The sequence below is a fragment of the Nomascus leucogenys genome, chromosome 8 (assembly GCF_006542625.1).
Source record: "Nomascus leucogenys isolate Asia chromosome 8, Asia_NLE_v1, whole genome shotgun sequence".
Taxonomy (NCBI): Eukaryota; Metazoa; Chordata; class Mammalia; order Primates; family Hylobatidae; genus Nomascus; species Nomascus leucogenys.
Window position 1 is genome coordinate 103,945,476 of NC_044388.1, and position 21,314 is coordinate 103,966,789.

A 21,314-nucleotide genomic window follows, 5' to 3' on the forward strand; every position below is an offset into this window, starting at 1 on the left:
CAGCTAAGGGCTCTCGGGCTGTCAAACGGGTATAGCAGGCCCTTTCAGGGTTGCCTGAAAGATTCCACTAGATGAGATAGCCGAAAAGCCCAAGCCATTGACTGGTGCTAGTAAAAAAGTTCCTGGGCTGCCGGGGGTCCTGAGTGTTGAGGGCGGGCGCAGCCTGCAGGGGAGACCTGGCTCAGGAGTGTGTGTGTGTGGAGTTGAGGACGGGGGTGGGAGAGGGCCTGGAGGACTGCCTTGCTGCCCTCCCCCAGGGCTTCGTAACACGGAGTGGCCGGGCCGGACGCAGGTGCTGCGGCGCGGGCCCCTCACCTGGTACCTGGACGGGGCGCACACCGCCAGCAGCGTGCAGGCCTGCGTGCGCTGGTTCCGCCAAGCGCTGCAGGGCCGCGAGAGGCCGAGCGGGTGAGGGGCGGGGCTGGGGTTGGGGCCGGGGCGGGCCCACGAGGAGGGGCGGGATCTTGAGGAAGGGCGGGGCGGGGTCGTGGGGAAGGGCGGGGGCGGGCCCACGGGGAGGGACGAGGTCGTGGGAGGGGACGGGATTGGGACGGCAGGGAGAACGGGCGTGGCCCTTTGACCCAGCTCCTCACCCGTGTCGCAGTGGCCCAGAGGTTCGAGTCTTGCTCTTCAATGCTACCGGGGACCGGGACCCGGCGGCCCTGCTGAAGCTGCTGCAGGTGAGGGGCCGACTTGGGGGTGGGCAGCAGGCAGTCGTGAAGCCCTGGGTCTGGCGGTATGACCCTGGGGGGTGCGAATCCCCTCCCCCTTGAGTCGTATTGAGGATTAGATGTGACAAGGTGCCTGTGCTGGTTCCGCCAGGTGCTGCAGGGCCGCGGGGAGTCCAGTCATGGGTCGTTACTCATTTTCCCGCGTGTCCAGACTCAAGTCCAGGCTTAAGAGATGGACCACATCGTGGCTAAAGGTGTAGACTCTGGACTCGCTTGTCATGCCCCTTTATCGCCCTGGATGAGAACTGGCATTTCCCTGAGCCTCAGTTTGCCTCTCCATAAAATGGGGTTGCTGCTAAAGGTACCTGCTTCTCACGTTTGGTTGAAGGAATCACTGGGCCTTTCTCTGCTTGGGGAAACTGAGGCTGCCCAAGCTGTCCGGGCTGAAGTGGCCCGTAGGTATCATCTCCCGTTTCACAGACCAGGAGGCTGAGGCTGTATCCAGAACCTCTCCCATTTACCCACAGCCTTTTTCCAGCCTGGATTTGGGGCCCCCTCACTATCTGAGTGACCTTCAGCAAGTCCTCTTGACCTGTGGCCTCTGTTCCCCCCTCTGTACAGTAGGTTGGGGCTTCGCTGCTCAGGCCGCAGGCCAGGCAGGGTATACTGAGGCAGATGGGGCAGGGTGCTGACGTACCTTGGCTAGGTTTACACAGCATCATTCTAGTTGTCAGGGAGGCTGCATCTCCAGAGATGTGGGCTCAGGGGGCCATATGGGAGTTGGTGGACGTCCTTTCAGGGGTCTGACACCAAGTCTTTCCCTTGGCCTTCTAGCCCTGCCAGTTTGACTATGCCGTCTTCTGCCCTAACCTGACAGAGGTGTCATCCACAGGCAACGCAGGTGAGTGGTGGCAGGCACGGACCCTGGGGATGAGCAGGGGTCCCTGAGGTAGACAGTGGGGGCTTCCAAACTGGAGGTTTGGGGTAGGAAATAAATTTGTTTTAGTGTACTTATACTCTTTTATACACCAAAGTATACTTTATTTAATTTTATTTTAAAAATTTTTGGCTGGGCACGGTAGCTCACACCTGTAATCCCAGCACTTTGGGAGGCCGAGGCGGGCGGATCACAAGGTCAGGAGATCGAGACCATCCTGGCTAATGTGGTGAAACCCCGTCTCTACAAAAAAAAAAAAAAATACAAAAAATTAGCCGGGCGTGGTGGTGGGCGCCTGTAGTCCCAGCTACTCGGGAGGCTGAGGCAGGAGAATGGCATGAACTCAGGAGGTGGAGCTGGCAGTAGGCCAAGATCGCGCCACTGCACTCTAGCCTGGGCGACAGAGCAAGACTGTCTCAAAAAAAAAAAAAAAAAAAAAAAAAAAAAAATTATTTAATTTTTGAGACAGAGTCTCACTCTGTCACCCAGGCTGGAATGTAGTGGCACAATCTCGGCTCACTGCAACCTCTGCCTCCTAGGTTCAAATGCTTCTCATGTCTCAGCCTCTGGAACAGCTGGGATTACAGGCGTGTGCCAACATGCCCAGCTAATTTTTGTATTTTTAGTAGAGACAGGGTTTCTCCGTGTTGGCCAGGCTGGTGTCAAACTCCTGGCCTCAAATGATCTGCCCACCTCAGCTTTCCAAAGTGCTGGGATTACAGGTGTGAGCCACCACGCCCAGCCAGCATTTTTCATTTTATATGAAATAGAGTAGAAAATATCAGTGTACATTGCACAGAGTAAGGGTAGGTCCTGTTTGGTGAAGATTATTCTGTTCCAGGCATATGTATAAGTATGTGAGTACTGGGTTGCAATGTAAAATGTGTTTTTTACTATGCATCATGTTAAAAAAGTTTGAAATCGTGTAAAAAATACAGATCCCAGGCTGGACTTGGTGGCTCACACCTGTAATCCCAGCACTTTGGCAGGAGGATCATTTGAGCTCAGGAGTTAAAAGCCAGACCTCATCTCTATAAAAAAAAAATAGAAGAATTAGCCAGGTGTGGTTGTGTACACCTGTGGTCCTAGCTACTCAGGAGGCTGAAGTGGAAGGATCGATTGAGCCTGGAAGGTGGAGGCTGCAGTGTCATGAAGTTGTGATTGCATCACTGCACTCCAGCCTGGGTGACAGAGCAAGACCCTGGACCCTGTCTAAAAAAAAAAATCTCCAGTCCTCACATCAGTCTGGCTGGGGAGAGTTCTGGAATCTGCATTTTATTTATTTATTTTTTTCTTGAGACAGTCTCGTTCTGTCACTCAGGCTGCCCAGGCTGGAGTGCAGTGGTGCCATCTCGGCTCACTGCAACTTCTGCCTCCCAGGTTCAAATGATTCTCCTGCCTCAGCCTCGCGAGTAGCTGGGACTACAGGCGTGCGCCACTATACCCAGCTAATTTTTGTTTTTTGTTTGTTTGTTTATAAGATGGAGTCTTGCTCTGTCGCCCAGGCTGGAGTGCAGTGGTATGATCTCAGCTCACTGCAGTCTCCTCCTCCTGGGTTCAAGCGATACTCTTGCCTCAGCCTTCCAAGTAGCTGGGATTACAGGCGTGTGCCACCATACCTGGCTAATTTTTGTGTGTGTGTGTGTTTTTTTTTAAGAGACGGTGTTTCACCATGTTGGCCAGGCTGATCTTGAACTGACCTCAGGTGATCCGCCTGCTTTGGCCTCCCAAGGTGCTGGGATTACAGGCGTGAGCCACCGTGCCCAGCCTGGAATCTGCGTTTTTAACCAGCGTCCCCAGAAATAACTATGCCCACCTGGTGATGGTCCCCAGCTGGATGTACATTTTATAGATGGAGACAATGAGGCCAGAGTGGGGAAGGGGTACCTAGTGGGCAAAAGCTTTGGGGCCAGAGTGTCTGGCTCTGCCTCTCGTGACCTTGGTGAAGTCACTGAACCTGCCTGAGCCTCAGTTTCTTTATCGTGTCCATGGAGAAGACCACTAGCCGAGACTGGGGGCCTGATGATGTAAAGGGCTTGGTGCTAAGCAGGTGCTCACAATGCACCCGCCCCTTTCTCCACCCCTGTCCCTTACTCCGTCTCCCCTTCGCTGATATGCCTGTCTCTGTGCCCCACAGACCAACAGAACTTCACGGTGACACTGGACCAGGTTCTGCTCCGCTGCCTGGAACACCAGCAGCACTGGAACCACCTGGACGAAGAGCAGGCCAGCCCGGACCTCTGGAGTGCCCCCAGCCCAGAGCCTGGTGGGTCTGCATCCCTGCTTCTGGCGCCCCACCCACCCCACACCTGCAGTGCCAGTTCCCTCGTCTTCAGCTGCATTTCACATGCCTTGCAATGGATCAGCCAAGGCCGAGACCCCATCTTCCAGCCACCCAGTCCCCCAAAGGGCCTCCTCACCCACGCCGTGGCTCACAGTGGGGCCAGCATACTCCGTGAGGCTGCTGCCATCCATGTGCTAGTCACTGGCAGCCTGCACCTGGTGGGTGGTGTCCTGAAGCTTCTGGAGCCCGCACTGTCCCAGTAGCCAAGGCCCGGGCTTGGAGGTGGGAGCCTCCCACACCTGCCTGCGTTCTCCCCGTGAACTTACATACTAGGTGCCTTTTGTTTTCTGCTTTCCTGGTTCTGTCTAGACTGGCCTAGGGACCAGGGCTCTGGGACGGGAGGCTGGGAGAGGATGTCCTCTTTTTTAAGGCTCTGTGCGTTGGTCTCTCCTTCCTCCCGGCCGAGATAGCAGGGGGGCTCCCCGGGTCTCTCACTGTTGCAGTGGCCTGGCTGTTCAGCCTGTCTCCCCCAACACCCCGCCTGCCTCCTGGCTCAGGCCCAGCTTATTGTGTGCGCTGCCTGGCCAGGCCCCGGGTCCTGCCACGTGCTGGGTGGTAGATTTCCTCCTCCCTGTGCCTTCTGGGAAGGGAGAGGGCCTCTGCCTGGGACACTGTGGGACAGAGGGTGGCTGGAGTGAATTAAAGCCTTTGTTTTTTAAAGAACTGGCAAAGCCTTCGACTGACCCTTGACCCCCTGCTCCCTCAGCAGACACAGAGAGGGACTGCTGGTGGTCAGGGACCTGCACTGTGTAGAGGGAGCCTGGCTGTGTGGCCTGGGACAAGTCCCTCCCTCCCTGTGCGCCTCAGGTAGCCTGTCTGTGAGATGAGACCGGACTGACGCCTGTCGACCATATGCCAGGTAGTGCTTTCTGCAGACCCCCTTGCAGCGACCTTATGATGGAGAATTATACCCATTTGACAGATGAGGGAACTGTGGCTGGTTTCAAGAAGCCATGGGGGCTGGGCACGGTGGCTCACGCCTGTAATCCCAGCACTTTGGGAGGCTGAGGCGGGCAGATCATGAGGTCAAGAGGTCGAGACCATCTGGCCAACATGGTGAAACCCTGTCTCTACTAAAAATACAAAAATTAGCTGGACGTAGTGGCGGGAGGCTGAGGCAGGAGAATTGCTTGAACCCGGGTGGCGGAGGTTGCAGCGAGCCGAGATAGTGCCACTGTACTCCAGCCTGGGCGACAGAGCAAGACTCCGTCTCAAAAAAAAAAAAAAAAAGCCACGGGACCTGCCTACAGTCACAAGCCAACAAGTGGCAGGTCCAGGATTTGAACTTAGAGCAGTCGAGGGCCTGTGTTCAGAACCCCAGAGTGAGAGTGTGGATGGGGCCTCCTGGTGTTTGCTTTCTTGCAGCCTAGACCCTGGGGTGTGCTGCCGAGGGGGTGAGTGGCAGAGGGGAACTGGCTGAATGAAAACCTGCTGTGCCCTGGCTGCTGCTACTGTTCAAGATGCCACCCCTGCCACCAGGCCAGCCCAGTGGGGGCCAAGTACAAAAGCAGCCCTGTCCTGTGCCCTCACCCCACCCTGGCTTTGAATGTCACTGCCCTTTTCCCAGCCCAACCCATCACCGGTTTCATGGTCTGATTTATTGGTGGTGAATACACAGGGGCGGGCCCAGGACAAGCAGCTTGGCTACTCCCCCTCTGCTGGCTGTCTGACCGGCAGAGAGGGCTCCATGTGGCAGGAGCTAGGCTCCCAACGCCCACTGTTCTTGCCACCCTCTGGGCTCCCAGGCTGGGCTCCGCTAGGCTCCTGTCTCCCCTGCCAGTTAGGCAAGTCCAGGTGTGGAGACCGCACGGATAGATCCAGGTGGCTCTGGGCTGGGCCCTCTTCTGTTCCCAGGGGGGAGGTGCTGTCGGCCTGGCTGGGCTGGCCTGGATCTGTTTCAAGTTCTCCCTTCCTGCCCAGCTCAGTTCACATGTGCTGGATCCAGGTTCAAATGACAGGGACTTGGGTTTTTACAACAGCATGGCAAGTGGTCTCTCTCCTGGGCAGCCATATCCCAGAACCACTGGGTTGAAGGTTCTGTGGGGTGGGGGGACCCCAAGGTGTTCCAAGCCAGTGGCTGCACTGGCAGCAGGCCTCTTGAGAGGGAGGCGGGAAGGGTGGGCACGGAAAGCAGGCTCCATCCTGGGTCGAGTGGAGGACTGACTCCCAGGATGAGTTCACACCAGTGCTCCCAGCTGGCAGCTGCTCAGTCTCTCCTGCTGGGCGAGCGCGGGGGGCCGGGGCTATGCCATGCTGCTGGTGGAGCAGGGGGTGCTCTGGGTGCTCCCGATGCTGTGGTTGGTGCTGCTGCTCTCCGAGGAGGCCGGGGCAGCCACCGCCACCACGGGCTCCCGCTTGCTGGGGGAACCTGGGAGCAGGGGCAGGGGCGGAGGTCAGGGTCCCGGCCAGGGCCCCTCAATCCCTCAGAGGCTTCACTGGGCTCCCCCGGGTGGATGGAGGGGCCCAGCATGTTCACTGTGGGGGCCCGGGGTACTCACGCGTGTGCGAGTAGATGTACCAGAGTGCGGCAGTGAGCAGGGCCCCGATGAGGAAGGCACCAAAGGTGATGCCCAGCACGGCGGGCAGGACGAGGCCTTTGCTTGTGCAACCTAGAGAGGGCCGATGCCATCAGCACTGCCACCTCTGCCCCTGCCCCATCCCCTACCCTGTTGTGCTGGCCCGCGTGGGCTTTGGTGCCAGCCCCGCTCAGCCATGGACCCTCGACTTCTCTGAACCTCAGTCTCTTGTAGCAAACGGGCTCATCACAGCCAGGCCTAGCATTGAGCCATGGTTGCTAGGACTGTCCACCTAGAGGGCCCAGCCAAGCCTTCTGGGTCATGCCTCTGCCCCTCAAGGCTGATGGAGATGCGTTTTCAGGGAGGATGGATGGGGTAACGTGAGGAAACTGAGGCTCGGGAGTACAGAGCCTGCCCCACCTGCTGCGTGACCTTAGGTCAACTCTGCCCCTCTCTGAGGCCTTTAGCAGGTAGAGAATTGGGCCAGAGCAGCTCTGAGTGCCCTGCAGCTCTGCTCTCGGATTACTCAAGCCTCATTCCCTCCACATTTCTGACTCCTGTGTGACTATGGGCCAAGCAGTCTTCCCTTGAGCCTCTGACATCCAATTCTGTGTCATGGGGTTATCAGCCCTGCCTTCTCGGTCCTGGGCTGGGAGTGGAGGCTCTATCCCGGCCTGGATGGGGTGGCAAAGAGGTAGGTGCCCCTATCCCTCACCCCTGCCTCTGCTGCCAGTGTCGGGACTCTTCTGCCTGGGGTAGGCCTGGGTCTGGGGGAACTGATGGAGAGGCTAGAGGGGGTGTCCTGCAGGCAGAGGCCTCAAGGAAGGCGAGGCCAGCACCCCCACCCCAAAGGGCCTCTGTCCCACCCAGGAGGCTCCATCCTCCCAGCAAGGTCAGCCAATAACTGGGGGGATGGAGTGGAGCTGTGAGTGGGGGCAGAGCCTAGACTCCCACCCCACAGGGCGGTCTCGGGCAAGGGCTCTCCATCTGCAAAGTGCAGCTCTGGCCCCTGCTCTAGGCTGCTATGGCTCTGGGAAGCCCTCCTCCTGCCCCTTCTGGGCCGCTTTCTCTGGGGTCCCCCTTGCCATGTGCTGTGTGCCCAGGCCGTTTCTCAGGGCTGCCCGCTGGGTCCTACTGTGACCCCAGCCACTAGAACAAACCCGAGAGACCTGGAGGGAGCTCACCAGACAGGTCAGGGCTGATGATGTTCAAGCGCATGAAGACAGTCCTATGGACTTCCTGGAGGAGGAAGAGAGAGCAGTATGTGGCACCTTTGGGAGGTGGCTTCCAGGTTTACTCCCTGGCTCTGTGACCCCAGCCCACCCTAGAGCCTTGGCTTTGAATCCCATCTCCACCGCTTCGTAGCTGGATGCCTGTGGGTGAGTCCTGGAAGATCTGTGCTGTGGGAGGGTGCCTAGTGGATGATCCTAGCTGCTGCCGCAATGTTTCCTGTGAGTTCCTGGAGGCCTTGATGCCCGGGAGCACTGTGGGAGCACTATGCATCCCTCACCCTCGTGAACACTTTGGAGCTATGAGCCAGGTCAGCCCAGAGTCCCAAGCTCACTGTGGCTGGAGGGAGAGGCCCACTTCGGGGAGCCTTGAAGGCTTCCCTAGCTTCATACGACCAGAGAAGTTTGTAATCCTGGAGGCCTGTCTGTGCAAGGGCCTGGGGGTGACTCTGGGGGCGTCCAGGACAGATTGCCTGAGAGTGGGGGTCACCAGATGGTGAAGTGTTGTGACTGGCAAATACAGAAAGCCAGGAGTGTGTGTCCTTTGCCCGCCTCTCTTCCCTCAGGTCTCCTGTTCTTTGAGATTACACTGGTGACCATACTACATGGATGTGCGGGTGGCTAGATTCCTGGGTGGGAGGGTGGATGGATGGACGGACGGGTGAATAAGTGGAAGGATAGATGGATGGATAGATGGACAGTTGCAGCTGCATAGTCTGCCAGTGCCCCAGACACAGCAGTCCCACCAGAAAGCTCTCAGGTGGCAGAAAGTGCTGCTGGCAGCCAGACTGCCAGGCCACATGCCTGACTAAGGCTCCGCCCCTCACCAGCTGGCCCCACATCCCTGTGGGCTGCCATGTCCCTTCCTACAAACCACAGACCTGGAAGCTCCCACTTGAAGCTGGGGCCGGCCCAGGCCCCACTCACCTGGTCTTGAGACCCGGTCTTGGGACGCAGGGCTACAGTGCAGCTGAGGGTGCCGGTTTTGGGTATGGGTACTGTGTAGAAGTGGAGGAGGAAGCTGAAGCGCGGGTCGCCCTCGGGGCTTGGGGACAGCAGGTTCACACAGTTGCCCTTGGCCGCCCGGCCCTGGATGAGTTCCACGGTGCCTCCCTCAGGCCCCAAGTCCAGGTGGCAGCTGTCTAGCTGGAGCAGGAACTCGGAGATGGATGGGGACACTCTGACCTGCATGGGTAGGTAGGGCCACGCGGCATGGGCAGCTGCTCTTCACCCCACCCCACCTGCTGCCTTGAAATACCGGCTAGAATTAAGAGTTCCCACCCGTGAGTCCTCACGGTGGAAGGAAAGACACGGATCTGTCTGGGGCAGAGGAGGAGGACAGGGCCACATCCTTGTCAGCATCCCTGAGCAATGCCTTCTCTGTCTCTCCCTCTCCCATGCACCCAGGCTGTCTCCCTCCTGACTCTGGGATTCTTATCTCCTCTGGAGTCATGGTGGGAAGAAAGGCGGAGAGGAAGTTCCAGGAGCTGGGAGGCCTGAGGGGTGACAGGCATGCCAGGTACCTGCACAAAGCTCTGCTGCCCCGGCTCAATGGTGTTGGAGGCCTGGAGGAAGTGTGGGCTGAGGTAGAGGCCCAGCTGGAAAGAGAGGCTGTCCATGTTGAGGCAGTGCACCTTTTTCTGGGGGAGGACGGGAGGGAGACTTGGTCAGTCTGGCAGCATCAGCCAGAAGGGCAAGGGGTGTGGGGAGGAACAGGCGTCATGGCCCTGTGGAGTTGCCTGACTCTCTTCCTCATCTTTTTTTTTTTTTTTTTCTTTGAGACGGAGTCTCGCTCTGTCACCCAGGCTGCAGTGCAGTGGTGCGATCTCGGCTCACTGCAAGCTCCGCCTCCCGGGTTCATGCCATTCTCCTACCTCAGCCTCCTGAGTAGCTGGGATTACAGGCGCCTGCCACCACGCCCAGCTAATTTTTGTATTTTTAGTGGAGACGGGGTTTCACCATGTTAGCCAGGATGGTCTCAATCTCTCGACCTCGTGATCTGCCTGCCTCGGCCTCCCAAAGTGCTGGGATTACAGGTGTGAGCCACTGCGCGGCCCATTTTTTTTTTTAAACTAACATTTATCAAGGAGGCACCAGCTGCCAGGCTGTGTGAAGAGCTTCCACACAGCACCTCATTGGCTGCCCAGAAGCACCCTGTGGTGCAGAGTCCTTTCTTAGGCCACCTTTGGGCCCAGAAAACTAAAGTGACTTGCCCAAGGCCACACAGCCAGTATGTGCTAAGCCCTCTGACTTGAGAGACTGAGAGCGTCACCCTCAGCAGTCCTGCTCCGGTCCTACAGAAGGGGAGACCGAGGCATGCCAGCCACATGGCTTGCCAGCCACATGGCTTGCCAGGAGTTTCCCGAGGCCTCTCAAGCTCCCTCCCAAGCCAGGAAGAGGCCCCGGCCCAGCAGCAGCCCCTGGGCCAGGTGGGTTAGCACGTGACTGTCCATCTCACCCGCTGTGGCGATGAGCTCGACAGGATATTGACCACCGCCTGCGAGGATAAAGCCAGGGAGCTGGTCAGAGCCAGAAAGGACCCCAGAGGGTATCCCACCCCATACACCCATTTTTGCAGATGGGGAGACTGAGCCAGCCAATGGCCAAGCTTGTCTTGTGTTGAGCCCCTGTACCCTGCTCTCCCAAACACACCTCCGCCCTGGGGGGGATCAGGGAGGCACTTGACGGGGCACCAACCAGGCTGGTCCTGATACCATTTTGGCCCCAGCTCTTACCTCATTGCTGATCATACTTGCTGACACTTGCATGCCACAGCTGGAGTAAGCGCTGCGCAAGACAAACTTGTCACCCCTGTCCTCGGCCTCACAGCTGGAGTCCCAGAAGGTCAGGCCCGTGATGGTGCACTTCAAATGCTGGGTTGGAAGAGAGGGGCACCATCAGGAGGCACTGGGATCTCTGTGGCCTGCCACACTCCAGCACCAAGGAATGACCACAACCCAGGGGTCCCAAGTCACAGCCATTCCCCTGCCCTGCTCCCTCTTCATTTTTGTTAGATGTCATCATCCTACACCACTTAAAACTTTTTCTTTGAGACAGAGTCTCACTCTTTTTGCCCAGGTGCAGTGGCTCAATCTCGGCTCACTGCAACCTCCACCACCTGGGTTAAAGCGATTCTCCTGCCTTGGCCTCCTGAGTTGCTGGGATTACAGGCACATGCCACCATGCCCGGCTAATTTTTTGTATTTTTAGTAGAGATAGGGTTTCACCGTGTTGGCCAGGCTGGTCTCAAACTCCTGACCTCAGGTGATCCACCTGCCTCGGCCTCCCAGTGCAGGGATTACAGGTGTGAGCCACTGTACCCGGCCATTTTTTTGTATTTTTAGTAGAGACGGGGTTTCACCATGCTGGCCAGGCTAGTCTTGAACTCCTGACCTCAGGTGATCCACCTGCCTTGGCCTCCCAAAGTGCTGGGATTACAGGCATGAGCCACCATGCCTGGCCCACTTAAGACTTCTTGAACTTGCTCGCTTTTGCACTAAGCCTTGTCCTAAGCAATAATAGCTGTCGGATCATAAATTTTCTTCTTTTTTTTTTTTTTTGGTTGGCGGGGGGACGGAGTCTCACTCTGTCGCCCAGGCTGGAGTGCAGTGGTGTAATCTCGGCTCACTGCAAGCTCTGCCTCCCAGGTTCACGCCATTCTTCTGTCTCAGCCTCCTGAGTAGCTGGGACTACAGGCACCCGCCACCACGCTCAGCTAATTTTTTGTATTTTTAGTAGAGACGGGGTTTCACCGTGTTAGCCAGGATGGTCTCGATCTCCTGACCTCGTGATCCACCCACCCCGGCCTCCCAAAGTGCTGGGATTACAGGCGTGAGCCACCGCGCCTGGCCAAATTTTCTTCTCATATCTATCAAAATAAATACAGAACTATTAAAATTAAAAATATTCCTTCAAGGCCGGGCGTGGTGGCTCACGCCTGTAATCCCAGCACTTTGGAAGGTGGAGGCAGGCAGATCACATGAGGCCAGAAGTTCGAGACCTGCCTAGCCAACATAGTGAAACCCGACTCTACTGAAATTATAAAAATTAGCCAGGTGTGGTGGCACACGCCCATAGTCCCAGCTACTGGGAAGGCTGAGGCACAAGAATCGCTTGAACCTGGGAGGAGGAGGCTGCAGTGAGCCGAGATCGCATCATTGCACTCCAGCCTTGGTGACAGAGCGAGACCTCGTCTCTAAAACAAGAAAAAGAAGGCCAGTTGCAGTGGCTCAAGCCTGTAATCCCAGCACTTTAGGAGGCTGAGGTAGGCAGATCACCTGAGGTCAGAAGTTCGAGACCAGCCTGGCCAATATGGTGAAATCCCATCTCTACTAAAAATACAAAAAAGTAGCTAGGCTGCGGGCCAGGCACCTGATTCACGCCTGTAATCTCAGCACTTTGGGAGGCCGAGCTGGGTGGATCACAAGGTCACGAGTTTGAGACCAGCCTGGCCAACATAGTGAAACCCCATCTCTGCTAAAAAAAAATACAAAAAATAAGCCGAGTGGTGGTGGGCACCTGTAATCCCAGCTACTCAGGAGGCTGAGGCAGGAGAATTGCTTGAACCCAGGAGGAAGAGGTTGCAGTGAGACGAGATTGTGCCATTGTACTCCAGCCCAGGCAATAGTGTGAGACTGTCTAAAAAAAAAAAAAAGTAGCCAGGCGTGGTGGCGCATGCCTGTATTCCCATCTACTCAGGAGGCTGAGGCAGGAGAATCACTTGAACCTGGGAGGTAGAGGTTGCAGTGAGCCGAGATCGTACCACTGAACTCCAGCCTGGGTGACAGAGCAAGACTCTGTCTCAAAAAAAAAAAAAAAAAGAAAAAAGAAAAGAAAAACCACTGTAGCCAAAATGGAAAGAATTACAGCAAATCAAGGGAAGTGGTGGCCAAAGGGGCAACCTTTTTTTAATTAAAACTTATAAAAATCATCAAGAAAAGTACGAAGCCTCAATGATAAAGAGACTGAGGTTCTCATCACTCACATGGAGCCAAGCCCACACTCACTACTAACCAGAGAATTATTAACTAAAACAAGAATGGAATGCCATGTGCCTCTTTCCACACTGGCAAAGGTTTTTCTTTTCTTTTTTTGAATTATAGTCTGGAGAGAGAGAAGAGGTTGAGGTGTTCTCATAAATCAGCAGTGAAAATTAAAATCATCTTTGGGAAAGTGGGTTGGCAACAGGTATTGAAACTTCATTCATTTTGACTCAGTAATTCCACTAATGTGGAAATCTATCCTGAGAAAATAATCCTATATGAAGTAATGTTTCACGCACAATGACATTTTTTGCATATTTATAATACTACAGAGTTGGAAACAACTTAAATGTGTAACAAGGGAAGAGGAGTTAATTATAGCATGTCAATATGATGGAATAATATGTGCTTATTAAACATGATATTAGGTACAGCTGTCAAAGCTCTAAAAATACATTAAGTGAAATAGCAAGAGACAAATGAACACATCCCTTATGATTACATCAATATAAGAAATACACAGAGAAAACACTCCAGAAAGAAGCACACCAAAATGTTGGCAGCCATTGTCTTTGGGTCAGAAGATTAAGATTTTCTAATTTGCACATATTTTTTAAAGCATGTTTTTTGTTTGTTTGTTTGAAACGCAGTCTCACTGTCGCCCAGGCTGGAGTGCAGTGGCGCAATCTCAGCTCACTGCAATCTCCCTCTACCGGGTTCAAGTGATTCTCCTGCCTCAGCCTACTGAGTAGCTGGGATTACAGACATAAAACCACCACGTCCGGCTAATTTTTTCTATTTTAGTAGAGATGGGGTTTCACCGTGTTGCCCCAGGCTGGTCTCAAACTCCTGAGCTCCGGCAATCTGCCTGCCTTGGCCTCCAAAGCGCTAGGGTTACAGGTGTGAGCCACTGTGCCTGGCCAGCACGTGTTATTTTGAGACGAGTCTCACTCTGTCGCCCAGGCTGGAGTGCAGTGGCATGATCTTGGCTCACTGCAAGCTCCGCCTCCCGGGTTCAGGCCATTCTCCTGCCTCAGCCTCCCAAGTAGCTGGGACTACAGGTGCCCACCACCACGCCTGGCTAATATTTTGTATTCATCATGTGTTACTTTTATAACAAATATATTTGTTTGTCAACCAGGCAGTGATCATATTGTATAGGCTTTTTTTTTTTTTTTTTTTTTTTTTTTTTTTTTGAGATGGAGTCTCTCTCTCTCGCCCAAGCTGGAGTGCAGTGGCGCGATCTCAGCTCACTGCAAGCTCCACCTCCTGGGTTCACGCCATTCTCCTGCCTCAGCCTCCTGAGTAGCTGGGACTACAGGCGCCCGCCACCACACCCGGATAATTTTTTGTATTTTTAGTAGAGACGGGGTTTCACTGTGTTAGCCAGGATGGTCTCGATCTCCTGACCTTGTGATCCACCCGCCTCGGCCTCCCAAAGTGCTGGGATTACAGGCGTAAGCCACCGCGCCCGGCTTTTTTTTTTCTTTTTTTTCAAGACAGAGTCTCACTCTTGCCCAGGCTGAAGTGTAGTGGTGTGATCTCGGCTCACTACAGTTTCTGCCTCCTGGGTTCAAGCGATTCTTGTGCCTCAGCCTCCCAAGTAGCTGGGACTACAGGTGTGTCCCATCACCTCTGGCTAATTTTTGTATTTTAGTAAAGACAGGGTTTCACCATGGTGGCCAGGCTGGTCTTGAACTCCTGACCTCAAGTGATCTGCTCATCTTGGCCTCCCAAAGTGCTGAGATTACAGGCTTGAACCACCATGCCCGGCCTGCGTAGGTATTCTGCTAAGTGACCAGCCAGCTCAGGGAGCATTTAGGATTAATAATGACAACTACCTAGTGCTGGCATTATTTACCAAGCACTTACTATGTACCACATCTTACTGTGCCACGTGATCGGCCTGTCAGACCGCCTTTAATTCTCACCACGTGGTAGGTACCATTATAAATTCCATTATACAAGTGGGAAAACTAAGGCTTGCAGAGGGATGTGACTTGCCCCCCTGCCTGGGCTAGGACCCCAAGAGTCTTGGGCTAGGGGAGGAACGAGATGTCCATGTCATCCTGAGCCAGAGGGGCAGGAGTTCCCTTACCGCAACAAGCTCTTTCTTTAGTACCAGGGTCATGGCGTCATCGGCACACTTTGTCTGGATCAGGGACATGAGCAGCTCCGGGCTGCAAGTGTCCTTGGGAGGAGTGGTCTGGATCGGTGCGGGTGAGGTCTGCAGACTACCACCTGTGGGGTAGCAGAGGCAGGCCAGGCAGATGGTCACTGTGTGATCACAGGGCGCCCACACCAGGCTTTTTTCTTTTTTTTTTGAGACAGAGTTTTGCTCTGTTACCCGGGCTGGAGTGCAGTGGCACGATCTCGGCTCATTGCAACCTCCGTCTCCTGGTTTCAAGCAATTCTCAGGCTCTTCTATGATTAGCTACTCCCATTGTTCCCACGTGCAGATGAGAAAAATGAGGCTCAGAGAGGCTGATGTACCTTGCCCAAGCTCACACAGAGGTGCTTCACCAACAGTGTGGCCACTGATCCAAGGGAGGGGAAGGGAAGGGAAGGGCAGGGGAAGGGTGCTCACCGCAGCTGGAGGCGCGAAGTGAGACAACGCTGGCCAGCGGTAGCTCCACGAAGGATGCCACAACGCTGGCATTGAGCATCCGGGCCTCCCCCAGGAGGCCTTGAGGTGTGTCTGGGAGCTTGAAGCCACGAATGTTTTTCTCTGGAAAGATCTTGAAGGAGTATTCTCCAGTGGTCTAATGGTGGGGAGAGAGGCAGAACAGGGGGCCATGGACACAGTCTGTGCCACAGCAGGCCAGCCAGGGTTATGCCAGGCCTGGGTCCTGCTGTGTCCCCACTCCTGCTGCATCCTCTGCCTGGCCCCTTCCCTCACGTATGGGCATAGGTGATTTGTCCTTCAACTCAGCTCGGGGGTTCACCTTTCCAGGAAACTTCCCTGATCCAGAGGTTGGGAGTTTGGGTTTTGTGTCCCAGGAGCTGCGCAAAACTCACCCAGATCTGCATGTTGTGGTTGGCGTCGATGAGCCAGGACACGTAGGGGGGACCCTGCAGGATGAGGACAGCATCGAGATCCCCAGGTGCACAGCTCAGTTCTACCTTCACCGTCACCGTCTGGGGCCTGCGGGGAGACAGACGCGGATGGAACACTGAAGCGGACAAGCCAGGCGGGGAGCGAGGCCTGGCGTCGGGTGGGCGGCGGCTGCACTCTTACCTGGCCAGGTGTGGGTCTATGGGATAGGGATGGGACTGGGGCCAGGCTTGTGCCCAAAGGGAAGGGGCCCCTAGGGGGCGTAGCCTAGAGTAGGGGAAGGCGACTGCTCTCGCGGGGCTGGGGCTGGGACCGGAGGGGGGGCGGGGGGTGGAGGGGGGTCTCTCGGGGTGGGGACTAGTGTCAGGGGTGGGGCGAGACCCATACCCAGCCGAGTGGCCCGGCAGGACCCTCAGGATGTGCGCCTCCTTGTGGCCGGCCACGCCTTCCAAGCGGCAGCCCCGGACCAAGGCTGGAGTACGCGGCCGCCACTCGAGTGTGCGGCCCATGTCCTGGCTGGCTTCCAGCATGCAGAAGGACAGTGACCCCTGGGCTGCAGAGACACGCGCACCTCAGTCCCTTCACCCAGCAGCCCTGCACCTAACAGAGCCCCACCCTCACCCACAGCCAAAGGTAGTGGTGGGGCAGGCAGGACAGTGCTGCAGAGGGGGAGAGGCGTCAGAGGACCTAGGTTCGAACTTCCCTTCCACCACTTACCTGCCAAGTGACCCTGTGCAAGTACCCGGGCCTCCGTTTCATCTGTCAACACAGGGTTAACATAAGGGATGAGCCCATGACACACATTAAGCTGCCGCCCCGAAACCACCCAGCAAGACCTGAGATTATAGATTTATCTGTGTACATGTACATGTTTATTGTCACCTCCCTCATCACAGTATCAGCTTCAGGAGGGCAGGGCCTGAGTGTGTCCCCAAAGTGTCCCCAAGTGCCTAGCATAATAGGGCTTTGGCACATAGTAGATGCACAATAAATCATATGAAAATGCTGGGGTTTTTTTAGGTCAAAAACTGGCATATTTCACGTTTCAATCTGATATTTGGTGGAGGAGCCATCACTGTCCCAAGGCAGCCCTGGCTTGTGGTATGTGAACTGTGGCACATCATGTCCCATCTTGCACTCTTGGTGCCCAAGTTTGAGGTGTGGGCCAGAGGAGCTCAGATTCCTCCGGAGCAGTGTCGTGAGCCCAGAGAGGTTGCTGGGGAAACTGACCTTGGCCCAGTCGGAGGAGGATGCTCTGAGGGTCATTCAGCTCGGCAGCAGAGGTGATGGGGCCCCTCTCAGCTGCCCACTCGAGGATCTGGGTCTTGGGGAAGGATGGCAGCTCTGTAGTGTTGACTCCTGGGGGCTCTTGGAAGGTGACCAGGCTGGAATTCTGGGGAGACATGTGGAGGCTCAGCACGCTGTTCCTGGCCCTGTGCCCTCTCCATCCCATGTAGGAGGTCAGGAAGTTAATTTGTGGAGTCAGCCCATTGGCTGAGAGAAAGAGGCCAGAGCTGAGAATGCTGGCTGGTGGATCTGCAGTCAGCCCAGAGCCCCCTAGCAGTCAGATCAGCCCCTTCTCCCTTCCATACCTGGGGGGCCAGATGAACACACCACCTTGTTCATCCACCTGTCCAAACATCACCCACCCCTCCAGAGCTGTTCTCATTCAACCCACATCTATGCCATCATGCGGCTGTCTTTCCCTACACCCTGAGGCTCTGGATCTCCCTACACTCTGAGGGTCCACAGGGGCAACGTCTACCTTGCCCATCCTTGCACAGTGCTTGACACACAGTACGCACTGAGAAATATTTGTCTGACTTTGCGCTGGGCCCTGGGCCCGTCACAGGATCCTGACACGCCAGCGTCACCCTGACACCCAGCATGTGGTGGGTGCTCCCTGCCTATGGGAAGAAAGGGAGGAAAGAAGAAAGGGATGGATGAATGAATTAATGAATTAAAGACAGATAATCAGTGGTCCCTGCCCTAGGGGATATTACCATTCAGAAACTAGACATGCATCAAGTCATTTGAAGCAATAGAAGACAGAATTTTATTTAATAAGAAACAAAGGAGCCAGACAGATCTCCTGGTTGGACAGGGATGGGGAATCTGGGTGGCTCCAGCATCTCACTGCCTACCCTGCCATTGCCTCAGAAGAAATGGGGGTCGGGGGTGAGGAGGAAAGCAGACAGGGAAGACTTCCTGGAGGAGTGACTCTGGAAAGCTGAAGGATTTAGAGGAAGCTGTTGGGGCCACTGACTGAGCTCCTTAGTGTATAGTCTCCAAAGCCAGGGGCATTGAGCTGAATGAAGCAGCAGCAGCAGAAGGGCAAAAGGGCTTCGGGTTGGATTTAAAAATATTTTTTATTGTTATTTTTTAGAGATGAGGGTCTCACTATGTTGCCCAGGCTGGTCTCCAACTCCTGGCCTCAAGAGACCCTCCTGGCCAGGCACGGTGGCTCACGCCTGTAAACCAGCACTTTGGGAGGCCGAGGCGGGTGGATCCCCTGAGGTCAGGAGTTCAAGACCAGCCTAACCAACATGGTATGAAACCCTGTCTCTACTAAAAATACAAAAAATTAGGTGGGGGTGGTGGCAGGTGCCTGTAATCCCAGCTACTCGGGAGGCTGAGGCAGGAGAATTACTTGAACCCAGGAGGCGAAGGTTGCAGTGAGGCGAGATGGGGCCATTGCACTCCAGCCTGGGCAACAAGAGTGGATCTCAAAAAAAAAAAAAAAAAAAAAAGGAGACCCTCCTGCCTCGGCTTACCAAAGTGTTGGGATTACAGACATAAGCCAGGTCACCTGGCCCAAGCTAGATATTGAGGATTGCCAGATGGCAACAGTAGACAAGACACCCTAGAATGGCCCATCTAGAAGGAAGCAGATACCTTCTCTGCAGGGATTCAACAAGGGGGCAAAGTGATGGGCACCTTGGGTGAGGAACCCAGCCCACGGAATGGGAAAGGGCTGGGACACTGGCTTTACAGCTGGGTTGGGAAAGGGATCTGATCCTTGAGTCATCCCCTGTAAAATGGGGATACAGCAGGGCACGACGTCTGTTGGTCGCCTGGCACTGGGTCCGGCACCGAGGCCGCGCCTTGGCCTCTTTGTCCCCTCTGGCCACTGGCCCCAGGGAGCCCGCTTGGGAAGCAGCGCGGCCCCAGGAGGAAGGCGGTGCAGCCGAGGTCAGAGCCGGCGGCTGCTGCGACCTTCCGACTGGCGGGCGCGTTTCATGTTCCTGCCTCACCCTGGGCTGCCTGGACTCAGATCGGGAAGGGGGAGGATCCATGGCAAAGGCCACGCCCCCTCTGGGACCTCGATTCCCCTTTTGGGCGGCCGAGGGATGGGCTGCAAGGAGTCAAATCCTCTTGGCCCTGGTGGTTGGATTTGACCCCCTCCCTCCTAGGACTTTGGCATGCTAGCTTGGTCGTGTCTGACTGTCTCTGTGCTGTCCCTGTCACCAGTCCGGAAGCTTCTCCCCTGTCCCCCACGCCCAACTTCGCTCAAGCCTGCCTCCCTCCCTCAATGGGCATGTTTCTTTCTATGCCTCTCTCCCCTTTGCTATCTTTGCTCTCCCCGCCGGGTTCTCCCCTTCCTGCCCTCTGCCGTCTCTGTTGTCAACAACAGCTGCTCACATCTGGGGGCCACCTCCCAGACATTCCACATGGAGGAGGCAGTGCTGGCAAGCCACCCCACCTCCTCCAGCCCTGCCCTCTGGCAGTGGGTCCCAGCTCCCTGACCTCCTCTCTCTGGTGGATATATCTAACACTTTTAAAACTTGAGGCTTTTGGTTGTTTGTTTTTAATTTTTTTTCCCAAATCCACAGCTGACCTGAAAACTTGAGTTTTTTAAAAATATTTTTTTCTCCAAAATAGGCCAAATCCATTTAGAGCAACTCTTGCAAACAAAGTGTGAAGAACCAACTAAATGTCTCTCCTAATCCCACTTCCCAGCCATAACCACTGTTAACACATTGTTAGGTTTTCTCCTGGCCCTTTTCTTCTGTCTTTAAATATTTTCAAATATATGTCGTGTAAGTTTTTCAAAGACAATGAAAAGATTATCATATAAAATATTGAGTTCAGTTGTCCCACTGGACAGAGAGGCAAACTGAGGCTATGCAGAGGATCAGAGTTGGCCAGGGCTGCACATCAACCTGACTCCCACCTCTTGGTCTAGACTCTTTACTGTAGTCCTGCTGCCCTCTGGGTTCTCTCTGGTAGAGGCCATTGGATTCACCAGGCAGGACCCTGGTGAATAATGTCAGGATGAAAGGGAGAAGCAGGGCCGGGCCACTGGGGTGGGAGACCCTGACCCACAGAGATGGACAGCAGGGACCTCCCATGGCCAGAGCCTCAGCCTGGGGTTGGAGGGAACACACTCACGTAGGCCAAGTGCAGTGGGATTCCCAGGGCCTGGAGATGCAGGAAGACACTGCTGTTTACATTGAGGACCAGAAGCACCTCTCGGGGCCGGGTGCCATTTTGCTTGGATGCCTGGAGAGTCAGCTCCAGCTGTGACGGTCCCTGGGGGACACAGAGGAGAGACACACACAGTCCAGTCAGATTTGTATAGGTTGTGCCACCCAGATAGGCAGTGATGATTTGGATGCTTCCACTCCACTCTCCTTGCCCGCTCTGTCCACCCTCACCTCCCAGTGCCCAGGGTAGTGCCTGGCCCTCTGGCCATCCTCAGGGAATTCACACTAAACAAATGAAGGAGGTAAACCTGACAAATCTGAAGAGAGAAAAAAAATTAGGCTGGGCGCGGTGGCTCACGTCTGTAATCCCAACACTTTGGGAAGCTGAGGTGGGCGGATCACCTGAGGTCAGGAGTTCAAGACCAGCCTGACCAACATGGTGAAACCCCATCTGTACTAAAAATACAAAAATTAGCCAGGCGTGGTGGTGGGCACCTATAATCTCAGCTACTCGGGAGGCTGAGACACAAGAATTGCTTGAACCCTGGGGGCAGAGGTGGCATTGAGCTGAGATGGTACCACTGCATTCTAGCCTGGGCAACAGAGTGAGACTCCATCTTAAAAAAGGCTGGGTACGGTGGTTCACATCTGTAATCTCAGCACTCTGGGAGGCTGAGGCAGGTGGATCACCTGAGGTCAGGAGTTCGAGACTAGCCTGTCCAACATGGTGAAACCCCGTCTTTACTAAAAATACAAAAAATTAGCCAGGTGGGGTGGTGTCCAGCTACTTGGGAGGCTGAGGCAGGAGAATCTCTTGAAGCCAGGAGGTAGAGGTTACAGTGAGCTGAGATTGTGCCATTGCACTCCAGCCTCGGCAACAAGAATGAAGCTCCGTCTCAAAAAAAAAAAAAAAAAAAAAAAAAAAAAAAGGGGATGAGCCTGAACTTCATCCATCAAGGATCGAATGAGAACCTGTTGTGTACTGGGCCTTAGGGAGCGTCCTGTGCGTAGAGGCAGCCATCCCCTGCCCCATCGTCCCCACCACCTTTACTGCTGTCCCTGAGTGACAGCTCTGCTTCCAGCCCACATGAGACAGTCACAATTACTCTCCCAGTTTGCAGTATTCCTGCTTGTCTTACCATTTTAAAGTACT

General features: G+C 55.1%; 3 protein-coding genes across 15 annotated transcripts in view; 2 read left to right on the forward strand and 1 right to left on the reverse strand.

Annotated features, from left to right (window-relative positions):
• FPGS (folylpolyglutamate synthase) overlaps nucleotides 1-21,314 on the forward strand; it is a 30,365-nt gene that overhangs the window by 6,874 nt on the left and 2,177 nt on the right. For 10 of the 13 annotated variants that reach the window (XM_030817869.1, XM_030817878.1, XM_030817879.1 and 7 more), the window contains 4 exons: nucleotides 258-408; nucleotides 605-680; nucleotides 1,506-1,572; nucleotides 3,746-4,618. In XM_030817869.1, the coding sequence (XP_030673729.1) occupies nucleotides 258-408; nucleotides 605-680; nucleotides 1,506-1,572; nucleotides 3,746-4,155 (704 nt within the window). In that variant the 3' untranslated portion in view covers nucleotides 4,156-4,618. Of the gene's footprint in view, nucleotides 1-257; nucleotides 409-604; nucleotides 681-1,505; nucleotides 1,573-3,745; nucleotides 4,619-4,658; nucleotides 4,961-21,314 lie in introns of those variants that run through there. The other 3 variants (XR_004031431.1, XM_030817877.1, XM_030817876.1) reach the window with 3 other exon arrangements.
• Nucleotides 5,534-21,314, reverse strand: part of ENG (endoglin) — a 41,029-nt gene continuing 25,248 nt past the window's right edge. Inside the window, exons 3-16 of the mRNA XM_030817868.1 lie at nucleotides 20,127-20,267; nucleotides 16,965-17,127; nucleotides 16,452-16,493; nucleotides 16,122-16,287; nucleotides 15,698-15,824; nucleotides 15,267-15,441; nucleotides 14,778-14,920; nucleotides 10,433-10,570; nucleotides 10,156-10,194; nucleotides 9,221-9,337; nucleotides 8,625-8,882; nucleotides 7,653-7,707; nucleotides 6,451-6,561; nucleotides 5,534-6,320 (exon numbers count right to left, since the gene is read on the reverse strand). Coding sequence (XP_030673728.1) covers nucleotides 6,196-6,320; nucleotides 6,451-6,561; nucleotides 7,653-7,707; nucleotides 8,625-8,882; nucleotides 9,221-9,337; nucleotides 10,156-10,194; nucleotides 10,433-10,570; nucleotides 14,778-14,920; nucleotides 15,267-15,441; nucleotides 15,698-15,824; nucleotides 16,122-16,287; nucleotides 16,452-16,493; nucleotides 16,965-17,127; nucleotides 20,127-20,267 — 1,800 coding nt within the window. The 3' untranslated portion in view covers nucleotides 5,534-6,195. The remainder of the gene's footprint in view (nucleotides 6,321-6,450; nucleotides 6,562-7,652; nucleotides 7,708-8,624; nucleotides 8,883-9,220; nucleotides 9,338-10,155; nucleotides 10,195-10,432; nucleotides 10,571-14,777; nucleotides 14,921-15,266; nucleotides 15,442-15,697; nucleotides 15,825-16,121; nucleotides 16,288-16,451; nucleotides 16,494-16,964; nucleotides 17,128-20,126; nucleotides 20,268-21,314) is intronic.
• LOC100585926 lies at nucleotides 6,576-8,235 on the forward strand. Its single transcript, XM_012508888.2, is given in 4 exon segments — nucleotides 6,576-7,240; nucleotides 7,243-7,307; nucleotides 7,309-7,405; nucleotides 7,408-8,235. Coding segments are annotated over 4 exon segments (582 nt in total). The 5' UTR covers nucleotides 6,576-7,083; the 3' UTR covers nucleotides 7,671-8,235.